This window comes from Phalaenopsis equestris, unplaced genomic scaffold (assembly GCF_001263595.1).
Source record: "Phalaenopsis equestris unplaced genomic scaffold, ASM126359v1 Scaffold233049, whole genome shotgun sequence".
Lineage (NCBI taxonomy): Eukaryota > Viridiplantae > Streptophyta > Magnoliopsida > Asparagales > Orchidaceae > Phalaenopsis > Phalaenopsis equestris.
The window spans coordinates 1,943-14,268 of record NW_018251003.1 but is presented as its reverse complement, the minus strand read 5'-3'; the positions used below and the strand labels follow the sequence as shown (position 1 = coordinate 14,268).

The 12,326-nt window shown below is 32.1% G+C and overlaps 1 protein-coding gene across 1 annotated transcript; it reads left to right on the top strand.

Moving 5' to 3' along the window:
• Positions 1 to 1,823: 1,823 nt before the first annotated feature.
• Positions 1,824 to 11,736, top strand: LOC110038540 (actin-related protein 2-like). The gene is made up of 5 exons (XM_020743407.1): positions 1,824 to 1,902; positions 9,685 to 9,743; positions 10,416 to 10,482; positions 10,755 to 10,838; positions 11,480 to 11,736. The coding sequence occupies exons 1-5, from the start codon at positions 1,846 to 1,848 to the stop codon at positions 11,558 to 11,560; spliced, it is 348 nt and encodes a 115-aa protein (XP_020599066.1). The 5' UTR covers positions 1,824 to 1,845; the 3' UTR covers positions 11,561 to 11,736.
• Positions 11,737 to 12,326: the final 590 nt, after the last annotated feature.

Genomic DNA, 12,326 nt, shown 5'->3' with positions numbered 1-12,326 from the left:
ATATCGGAAATGCTTAAATTATATATTATATATTCGGTGTTTGTTCTAGTAATTATGAGTCTTTTATCTCCTGAATATTTTCTCTATTATTCTATTTTTTTTGGTTATTTCAATGAATGTCTCCGCAATTAGAAGTATATCATTAAAAAAAAATATAAAACAAGGCACATTACTTTGAATATCCATTAAGAGCATCTCCATAAACAATATAAAAAGATAAGGACTGTTCGAAGTGATTTGCAAAGAAGAACGTCTCAGACAATTCTCAACAAGAATGAATAAAAAATAAGAATTCATACATCTGATCCCAAATAGTTTAGATGATGGTGATGATGACAACGTCATATATATTACAGGCCCAATTTTATTTTATTATTAGAAGTTCCAAAAGTGACATATTTGTTGAGGCAATCCTAAAAAAAAATAGAGAAAAAAATATCTTCACACGATTTTTAATAGTCTTAAGAAGTGAATTTAATGCATATTATGAAAAAAAAAAGTGTCTTAAAGTTACGGTGAAATTATTATTGATATGCATATGATGGAGTATTACTTAGTGTTAGTAGATGTGTGGTAATGAAGTTTTTAATCATAATAGGATCATGTCAAGGATCAACATTAAATTTGTATTTTTTAATATTGCTTAAAAAAATTCTCACAAAAGATAGTTATCATGAATTAATTTTTTATATGATTTTTATCATGATATAACTCAATTTGATGAAACCTCTCCCTAAAGAAGCTTAATATTAGAATAACAGTTTTAAGTGTTCATAAGATTAAGAGCTTGGGATATATAGATTAATGATTGAGCATGATGTTTGAATAATGCCGCTAGTGTTGATAAGATAAAGAATTTATGATTAATAGATCAATTCTTGTGTAGATGATATGCAAATTTAAGAATTATGATATTAGTAATTTATCAATAAATAACATTAAAAGAAAGCGTTACTGAGGTGTGCTAGGTTTAAGTATCTTGGGCCTATCATGAAAAATTATAGGGATATGGTAGTACTATAATTTCTAGCATTAAGGCCGAGTGACTGAAATTAGAAAATGTTTTTTGGAGTTCTATTACAAAACAAAATTTCACGATGGTAAATTTAATTTTAGAGAACTTCAAATCGTTTGCCTTTGTTGTATGGATTGGAGTATTGAATGGTAATAAGTCATTGATAAATAAATTGAGTGGGACAGAAATACACTGAGTTATTTTGACAAAATTAGAAAAAATAGATTGAGAAATGATTATATGATTAAGTTTGAAGGGTGTGGGAGTAATATATATTGGGATAAGGTGATGAAAAGTAGACTCTAAGATGGTTTGGGAAGTACAACATTGACAGAAGATACATCAATAAAAATAATTAATAATGTGCAAAAAATAAGAAAAAATTAAGTAAATCTAATTTAACATTGATTGAATTTGTATAAAAATATATAGGTTTAACATCTCCCGAAACTCTAAATTGGAATAAAGGAAGAATGCTGATTCATAAAGCTAACCACAAAATAGTTGTTTATGGCTTACAATGATGATGATTAATTTATGGCTTTGACGGTTCGGAACTTCCTCATACACTTATTGAATGCAAGAAGCTGTTATTCTTTTTTGTTTTATCGGATAAACTTCTTGATTTGAGATAATTTATTTTTAGCTCCCTTGCTGTTATTGAAGAGTTCGATTTGTATACATTTGGCAAAATTTTCCTAATTTTCTGCTTATACTATGGTTTTTAGCTTGGTTGCATGTATGTTTCCATAATATCCCCATACATTATGTTAAATTACTAAATAAATGTCATTTTGATACAGGAGCTTATAGATGTTGAAGGTGATGGCATGGCAGACATGGCGTTTCGTTGCATTCAGGAAATGGATATTGATAATAGGATGATGGTATTGATAATAATAAAATTACTGCAATGACTTGGCAAACACTTCTGATTTTTATTCCTTATAAATGTTCACTAAGCGGACCAAAATTTGACCCTTTGGTTGCTTCAGCTAATTAAACTTCTTTTTAATATATCTATATTAGTCGTTTTCTTCTATAATATTGTTGAAAACTGTAATGCTTTTATTTTAATTTGATAACCAATCTATTAAAAATTTGACAAATCAGCAAACTGAAAACACCTTTTTATTTTCATCAGAACGTGACTAGCTGGTGCGAGGACATTCAGATCTACCAGATTATATATTTACTCCTTGTGGTGATCTTTCTTAATTTTATCAGTCCAATTTAGGGGTGTGAACAAGTTGAGTTGAGCTTGAGCCACCCTCAGCTTGAGCTTAATTAATTAATTTTATGAGCTGGAGCTCAAGCTTGATTCTATGAGTTCGAGCTGATTCATGAGCTGGCTTATCTATTATGAAAGAGAGAAAAACAAAACTAATTCAAGCTAGTGTTATAATAAAATGACAAATAGAACGAGCGATTAGGAGATAATAAATTAGAAATCACTTTTTATAATATGTAAAATATGTTTCTCTAAACTTTTTAATAATTTAAAGATAAACTCCTAAATTTTAATATATTTTATATTTGTTATGGAAAGTAGTATACTAGAATATATTTTATATTTGTTATGGAAAGTAGTATACTTGTATATTATCTTTTTTGTATAATTTAAAGATACTTGTATATTAGGAAGATTAATATTAAATATCTAATTAAAGAAGATCTAATGACAAGATCTTTTTTGTATTAGAAATATTTCTAATCTATGGAGATGGGAGAGTGTATAAATATGCGTTCAATTACGAACAAAAAGATTTGCTTCCCTCTACATGTTATTAGAGCTTTCATCTGCTTCGCCTTCATTCTGCAATGAGGATAGCTTCTCTAAATTAGCTTTGTCTGTGTAGATTGTCTTCGTCGGCTACATCTACTCCATTGTTCAAAGCTATCTGCTTCGTCGATCTGCACAATTTGTTTCGTTGGCCGACCTCGACTGCTTAGATTCATTTGAGTTTGTTCGCCTCGGTAGCATCTGCACAGAGGAATGCTCAATTTGTTTGGAAGAGACGAACCAGAGGAGTCACGGTTTTGAGCCGTATTCATGGATTTTTCTACTTCGATCGCCTTCGTCCCGATTTCGAATGATTGTGCTTGCTCGTAACCCTCTCATCAGCTCGTAGAGTTCGATTTATCTGCTCGATGGCGTCGCGGTTTCGAACAACAACCCTTGCTCTAGTGAACCCTTGTTGCTATCTTTTCTTTGTATTAGAAGTGGGAATTCCAGAGTTGACTATCAAGTTGCCTCATTGTCTGGAAACAAAGCCGAACCAAATTGCTTGGTCTAAGACTTCCTGAACTGGCTCAATGTTTTTTCAATCCTCAAAAAAATTGGTGAACCATTCGATTTCTAGAGAAAGTTTGAGTTCCTTAATATTTTTCCTACAAGTACTTTGGCATCATCTCCTTTGCGCCATCCGGAAACAATTCAAATTATTTGATTGCTCGGACCATGCTACGAGATTGCATCATCATTGAGATTCATCGATTCAAACTCGTTGAATATAGGGTGATAATCATGACTATTGAACAAAAATATCTTGTGACAAATTTGGTTTAATTATGGCTAAAATTACTAATGTGAAGTTAAAGGACGTCAAATACTTTTATTAAAATAAAACTGTGAGACTCTACATAAGGAGTACTTCTTAAGAGAGTTATCTCATTAATAATTCCCTAGTCGAGTCTTATCCAAATTATTCTAAGTGGATGAGAGTTGATGCTCAGCTCTTAATACAAATACATAATTCTATCAAACCCGATCAATCTAGTCGTATCAATTGTTATGACTATATTAAAAATGCGATGAAGGAATTAACATTTTTATTTTCCAGGATAGAAAACATTTCTCGAATCTTTGATGTTTGCAAGGAGTTCTATGGAACTGAACAACATGATCAATCTCTTAACATGTATCACATGCACTTTAAATGTGTTCATGAAGAATTGAATGCCCTATTGCCTTTTAGTACTGATGTCCACATTCAACAGGCTCAAAAAGATCAAATGACTATTATAAGTTCTCTAGCTGGCCTCAACTCTCAGTATGAAGGTGTCAACTCACATATCTTATTTGATTATGGAGCTACTATTTTGAACGAAGCCTATAGTAGAATGTTGTGCACTATTTGAAGATCTCAGACTTTATTCGTACATCAACCTTGTGCTCTTACTAATCAAAAAAATATAAACATCAGTAAACCTTAGCCTCATGAGAAGCATAATGAAACTCCAAATTTTGGAAATCAAGGCTTTAAAGTAGTTTTCTATTAGTGCCATGAACCTGGTGATACGAAAAAAATGTGTTAGAAGTTGCTCAAGAAGAATTAGAAGTGCTCTAAATCACAGTTTGCTCACATGTTCACTACTAATGAGGCCAGATGAATGGAATGCTAAATTCATTCAATTTCAGGAAGCATCCAAGAAATCTACCTCTATTTCCGCCCTTGCTTAGTCAGGTAACAATGATAGTTGCTTTTTCTCATCTTTCACGCAATTTGTCATTGATTCTGGTGCTGCAGATCACATGACAGACAATCCAAAACTCCTTTTCACTTTTCATAAATAATTTTCTTCCATTACTTTATCAGATGGTTCTACCTCTAGCGTTTTTGGTTCTAGCACCATTAGTATTACACCTACATCACCTTTAAATTCTATCCTCAATTTACCTCTTCTCTCTTTCAATCTTGTCTCTGTTAGCAAAATTACGTGCTCTTAATTGTTGTATCTTATTTTTCTCTGATCATTGTCTTTTTCAGGATTTTTATGATGAATAAGATTATTGGTAAATGATGAGAGTCGTAGGGACTATACACTCTCGAGAACGAACACCTCAACCCATAACTTGCTCCAACACCTTATATCCTTTTGAGGTTTATTGCCAATTAGAACATCCATCATTTTTAGATTGTGATTCGTGTCAATTTGTTAAACACCATCATTTGTCTTTTGTTCTTAGAATTAATAAAAGAGTTGCTTATAGTTCTGAGTTGGTTCATTTTGAGACATTGTCCTGCTTTATTTAATGGATTTCAATATGTTTTATTACTTTCATGGATGATTTTCTCATATGACTTGGTTGTACTTTATGAAATCAAGTACTGAGTTATTGTCACATTTTAAATCCTTTTGGGCTGAAATTAAAACTCATTTTAATATTTTGGTCAAAATTTTGAGAAGTGATAATTTCAAAGTATATTTTTCTACAGTGTTACAAACATACATGACATAATATTGATCACATATCATCTTTTGCTGATTCTTCCTCCCAAAATAAATTAACTAAAAGAAAAAAATTGACATCTTTTGGAGACAATAATATCTCTTTTGTTTCAAACTAGTGTGTCCAAACAGTTTTGGGTTTATTTTGTTTCTACAGCATGCTTTTTGATTAATTGAATGTCTTCTACTCATTTACAAAACCAGATATTTTACCAACTATTATTTTCTTTCCCTTTCAATCATGTATATTTGGTGTACTTTTTTTTGTTTGTCATGCTCCCCCATAGGTTTCTAAACTTGACCTTAAGTCATTAATGTGTCTTTATAGGATTTGCAAAAAGGATATCAATATTTTTCCCCTCTTAAACAGGTACATGATTTTTTATGTTGTCACTTTTCATGAAAAAATCTCATTCTTTGGGGACTCGTCGTAACCTAAATCTCCACAAGATTCTGATGAGTTGTTAATGTATCATTATCATCATTTCAGATCTTGATCTAGCTTCCCATCCATCACCAGTGCCTTAGCCTAGACCACCTATCACTAATGTTTACTCTATAAGACCTTGCCCCCCTTACCCTTGGCTGACACCGCTATCATCTTCTTCAGTGGATCCTCCTAGTGATCTTTATCTACTAATTTTTCTTTGAAGAGGTAAACATCAATGTTCCTATCCCATTTTCTCTTATGTTAACTATAATCAATTATATTCTACCTGTTTGTTTATTACTTCTCTTAACTCTATTGAGATCCCAAGATCTGTTCAATAAGCCCTATGTTGTTTTGTGTGGCAGGCAGCGATGCTTGATGAAATGAATGAATTCAAAATGCAATTTGAGAACTAGTTGAACTACCAACTGAAAAGAAGGATTTTGGTTGTAAATGAGTTTTTACAATCAAATTTTATTTTGATGGATTTATAGCTCGTCTCAAAGCTCCGTTGGTTGCTAAGGATTATGCTCAAATTTATGGGATTAACTACTTGGACACATTCTCTCTCATAGTTAAGTTGACTTTGAATCACCTCTTTTTGTCTTTAGTAGCAATGAATAATTGACCCATGCACGGACATGATGTGAAGATATTCCTTCTACATGTTGATATTTTAGAAGAGGTATACATGGAGCAATCTCTTGGGTTTGTTGTTTAAGGAGATTTATATCACTTTCCGAAGTCATTATATGGGTTGAAGCAAAATCCTCGACCATTTTTTGAAAATTTCAACTAACCATTAGAAGAGTTTGGGATGCAGAAAAGTAAAAGTGATCATACTATATTTTAGAAGCATTCTATTTATGTGATCATTCTTCTAGTGGTGTATGTTGATAACATTATTATCACTAGAAGCAATGTGTAGTGAATCTTATCGGTAAAATCATTTCTCCAAAATCAATTTAACACTAAATATCCGAGTTCTTTGAAATTTTTTTTGGGGATTGAGGTATCAAGGAGCAAGAAGGGTATATTTGTATCTCAAAGAATGTATGTATTGAATTTATTAGCAGAAATTAGGAAATTAGGAGTCAAATCATGTAATACTCATATGCTTTCCAATCAACAACTTACTTACCAATGATTGAGAGCCATTTAATGATCCAGAATGATATAGTAGGTTAGTAGCACTATAAGTTAGTTCATTTCTCCCCTCTCAATCTATCATTGGTCAACTTTGGAACAAATACTATGTTACATTAAAGAAGCTTCCAGAAAATGTATTCTACATCAGAACCATAAGCTAAAAATATTGAATATTTCGCTGATGTAGATTGAGCAAGTTGCAAGATTGCTCAAAGTATCTATTACTGGATAGTGTTTTTGTTGGTGACAATTGGTCTCATTGAAAAGTAAGAAACAAAATGTAGTGTCACAATCCAGTGCAAAATTTGAGTATCGGGCAATTCCACAAGCTTCGAGTGAATAGTATGGATCTCTCAATTGTTAACTGAAATGGGTTTTAGTTGACAGCTTCAACAAATTGTGGTGTCATAACTAAGATGTAATTCATATTGTTTAACCCCTCGTCTTCCATGAACAAATTAAGCACATTGAGATATACTGTTATTTCATTCGTGAGAAGATTCAACAAAACTTTTATTTATAAAGCTCTTGTAAACACTGGAGAGCAACTACGGGATATTTTTACGAAGATACTTAATGGAGCTAGGTTACTTTTATTTGTAACAAGTTGGGCATGAGAAATATCTATAATCCTGCTTGAGGGGGATTCTTATGGAAAGTAATACATTAAGAAGCTTGTACATTAGGAAGATTAATATTAGATTTCTATGATGAAGTCTAATCACAATTTATTTTCTATATTAGAAATATTTCTAATTTATAGAGATGAAAGTGTGCATAAATATGTAAAATGTGTGTTCAATTATGAATAGAAAGATTTGCTTCCCTTTACAATATTGATGTTTTTTTAAATGAGGCGGTTCATGAGTTAATGAGTCGAGTCAGGGCTGACTTAAGCTTGACTTGTTAGCTCATCAAACTTAACACATGAGCCACTTATTGAGCTGAGCCTGCTCCTCATCAAGCTTAGCTTATGAGCCACTTATCGAGCCAAGCCTGACTTGGCTCACGAGTTGGCTTGGCTCAGTTACACCTCAGTGCAGTTGTAAAGGCTTATAGATTTATATCATTTAAAAGAATACTTAAAACGCATGCAGAACATGAATTAAATGAATTTTAAAACTGTTACACCTCACCTCATTTAATAGCATACTTAAACGCTCAGTTACACCTCAGGGCGAAAGTATGAATTAAATGGATTTTAAACCTGTTTTAGGGTTGGAGTCAGTGGATATTATTTGAGTCTTGTAAATTTTTATAATAGCCCTGATTTCTAGACAAAGCTTGTCTGAAGTAGTTGATGTTTTTACTCGGCCAATCAAATTTATCAGATATTGAGTAGCATTCCCCTAATTTGAATTTGATGATGGGTGAAATTAAAACGAAGGGGTGCTAAGAATTATGCTATATTTGTTTGAAGAATTTAAAATTCAATTATCAATGAAGTAGAAACAAGTTAAAAGAAAAAAAAAAGAGAGTATTGTAAATTCAATGTAAACATTATTGTGTATATAATGCATGCAATGGAAATTGTCTGACAATATGATTTTGATGGGGTACAAGACAGCATTTTAGATTCCACATGACATTTTACAATCCTCTCAACATTTGGCATTTTAAGCAAGGTTGAAATTCCTCGGTTTTCTTTTAATTAACATTGTTAGATTGTTACTCCTTCAGTGATACAAATTAAAATAAAATACAAAATGAAATACTCCATAACTGTTTCAACTTTACATTCTTAGGCGTGATGAAGATATCGCTCATCTTATTTGAATAATTGATCATGATATTTTTGATGTCTCTGCCACTAGAGCTACACCAACCCTATCACGGATATAGTCATTCCGCATTTTGTCACCAAGTGTCCAATCACTCATCCACCTAAGCATTCTCATCTCATCAATACTTAAGTTTGTTCTATGTTCTCTTTTAAAGGCCAGCATTCTACACCATAGAGCAGTGCAGGCCTCAATACCATCTTATAAATTTTCCCTTTTAAGGGTCCGTTTGGGGCAGCTTATTTGGTGCGGTGATGTTTTGAAAACGCACCTGGCCTATTTGGGTAAACTGAGTTTTGGCAGCTTATGAGTTTTCAAAACGCTAAAAACATTGTTTTCACACCACACTTATCTAGGTGCGGTGGCGGCTTTCTGATTGCGGTCTGATTTTTTTTAGGGTGTGTCCTTTCTTTAGGGGGCATTTACATACGTACCACACAATTCTTATGTATTTACATATCTAACATCTATATATTCATCTTTACATGCATATTATTGGCCTAGCTTGAATAAGGGAGATTAAAGGCCCGTTTAGGGCAGCTTATTTGGTGCGGCGGCGTTTTGAAAACGCACCTGGTCTGTTTGGGTAAACTGCGTTTTGGCAGCTTATGCGTTTTCAAAACGCTAAAAACATTGTTTTCACACCACACTTATTCCTTTTTTTTTTTCCATCTATATTTTTTATAATCAATAATCAAGGCAATGTATACCAGCAAAACATAATAGGGGCATTTACATTGATACCATGCAATTCCAAGGCATTTACATATCTAACAACTAAACATTCATATTTACAAGTATCTAAGTCAAATCTTTAACATCACATCAAAAAAATCATGACCACTATCTTTTTAAAAGTGAAATGCACCTTTTCATGCATAGATTTATGACACCCAAATGTTGTTAATGTAAATATGGAAATTTGAGTGTTAGATATGTAAATTCTTCAGAATTGTAAACTTCCCTTTTATAAATAATATTCCTGAACGAATATTGTAGTACCACTCTATAATGGTTTAATTTAAAAATTCAATTTTGATGAACCTCTGAATCTGCATTTTGCTTTATTTGTGCAGCTTTACCAGCATATTGTCCTCAGCGGTGGGAGTACCATGTATCCTGGATTGCCTAGCCGGTAAAAAGTTGCCCCAAAGAAATTTTTACTTTTGTAAATATGAAACCTTAGGTGTGAGATATGTAAATACATATGAATTGTGTGCTATGCATGTAAATGCCTGCCCCCTAAAGAAAGGACACACCCTAATAACCCTAATAAGCAAAACCAAATATATCAGAAATTAAAACACATTACACAATTTGAACCTTTACAATTCCAAAGTTGCTGAAGCAAATCTAGAACTTACCCTATACTTGAAAAAATTAAGAGTTTGTTTGTGACCACTTTTATTTTACTTTTTTATTTTATTTGTATTTTGATTTTAATTAAAATGTATTTGGTTGAGATAGTTTTTTTTAAAAAACTTGAAATATCTTTTAGATGTTTTGAATAATTTTAAAAACAAAAAGTAAAATCATATAAAAACTATACCAACCAAACATGTTTTTAAAAATAAAAATAGAAATAGGAAATAAATGTGGTGCCAAACGGAGCCTAAGTTTCCTGCATAGTGAATGATATTGCAAACCTTGCACATTTTTTTCTTACGAGTTATCCGAGCATTTTCAAGTAAAAACTTGACAAAAATGACTTTTGCTATTTCCATTATTCTAGATATAACCTCCAAATCACAATAGAGACATGTTCCTTTTTCATGATTGAACACTTATTTTGCTCTGATTCTAACAGCCTGGAGAAAGAAATACTCGACAGATACCTTGAAGCAGTATTAAAGGGAAACAAAGATGGCCTAAAGGTGATGCTTTTTTTTAGTCCTCCCAATCACGATAATTTCATCACCCGGCATTGTTTCATTCAAGTTAAACTTATTTTACATTCTTCTTCTATAAACATGCTTCTGAATTGACATTCTCAATTCTGCAAGTCAGCGTGTGATATTTAAGAAAGTTTAAATTTTTATTTGAGCTTGAGACTTAGATTAGTTAAAAACATGGCTAAATTATTATAAATTGCAATACTGTCTATCTCATTTCATGTACAGTAATTGCATTTTACATGTCATGACAGAAGCTTCGCTTGAGAATCGAAGATCCTCCGCGAAGAAAGCACATGGTGTACCTAGGTGGTGCAGTTCTTGCCGGAATCATGAAGGTATTATTATTATTATTATTTCAGATAATTGCATACACAACACTCAAAACATTGCTATTTACAAAATTAACAATTAGGTAACTTGAACCACCGATCAAACCTTTGAGAATTTGATAAAAATAAAAAGTAGAGGCAATCACATACAGACCACCCAAAACTTCCTATTTACAAATCTAGCACCCTCTTTAATCGGTTTTTCAAATTCTCACACAAATATCAAAATTCATGGTATCAAAATTCATGGTAAAACAAACCCCAACCCATATTTCTCTATTTTATCAAATTCTCAATAGTTTGATAGTGACACTCGTAATTATATTGGTTTCGTTGTTTAGAAATAACATCTGTTTGGTTAATTTATAAATATCAAAGTTTTGGGTGATCTATTTATAAATTACCCCTAAAAAATATGGGTTGGGTATTTGTCGTGAATTGTAATTTTTGAGTGAGAATTTGAAAAGTGGATGAAAGACGGTGCTAAATTTTTAAATAACAATGTTTTGCTTCACTTTCATTTTGAGACGATGCCTTCATCCATCTTCTTAAAACTACAACCTTGTGTAACAGTCCATGAATTTATTTGTTTTCATCTACCATATCCCTACCAAGGTAGAACTTAAATTTCATGCAAACCTTTTTAGGATGCTCCGGAATTTTGGATTAACAGGCAGGACTACCTGGAAGAAGGGCTGGCTTGTCTGAGGAAATGTGGACAGGTCTGACCATTTTGGAAGAAGTGTAATGTATGCTTTAAAATAATGTTCATTGTTCATATAAGGTGTCAGCTTGTGCTTAGAGGCTTTATGTTTGCTACTGCATCTTAAATGTATGTTCATTCTTGATTAAAATTTACGCTGAGTTTTTATTATATGTTCTTACTGCCTTAAATTTTTCTGGTAGCGGCATATTTTATGTTATATCATAGGAATGAAGGCTATGATTAGTGATAATCAAAATATAGTGAAATCTATAACGTCGTGATAGGATATGTTTATTAATTGGTGAATATATACAAAATACTTGTTTTTATTTGTTATTTATTATTTATTATTTATTTGTTTTATATCCTTGTTGTGCTCTCTATGTTTGTATAGTATCTCACTTAGGGTCCGTTTGAAATCGTTTTCTACGTGCTTTGGGTTTCAGACCGCTACAATAATTTTGTTTGGGGAATTATTTTCTTGCTTCTTTATAGAATTTTTCGTGGTGGGAAGCTATTTTTTTAACCTGACCTGATAAAGTATAGTGGCTTTAAGAAATTTGTTTGATTTTTTAGAAAAAAAGATATATCCTTAGAACCCCCTCTATAGCTTTCTAAGTAGTTTATTCGATCACAATCTTCTGATCACCTTTTCAAAAACATTGCAGCCACCCCCAAATAGACTTTTAGTGGGATAAAGGCTTCTTATTGTTGTTGTATGTTTGTATGGTAGTACGAGGGATGTAATTCTCCCCTCTCTCTCTCTCTCTCTCTCTCTCTCTCTCTCT

What these genes read in the sequence shown, in the direction of transcription:
- LOC110038540 (XM_020743407.1), top strand. Translation starts at nt 1,846, where the DNA reads ATGGCAGACATGGCGTTTCGTTGCATTCAGGAAATGGATATTGATAAT. An exon ending in ATATTGATAATAGGATGATG is followed by an intron (nt 1,903 to 9,684) that starts GTATTGATAATA and finishes TTATTTGTGCAG; the next exon opens with CTTTACCAGCATATTGTCCT. An exon ending in GAAACAAAGATGGCCTAAAG is followed by an intron (nt 10,483 to 10,754) that starts GTGATGCTTTTT and finishes ATGTCATGACAG; the next exon opens with AAGCTTCGCTTGAGAATCGA.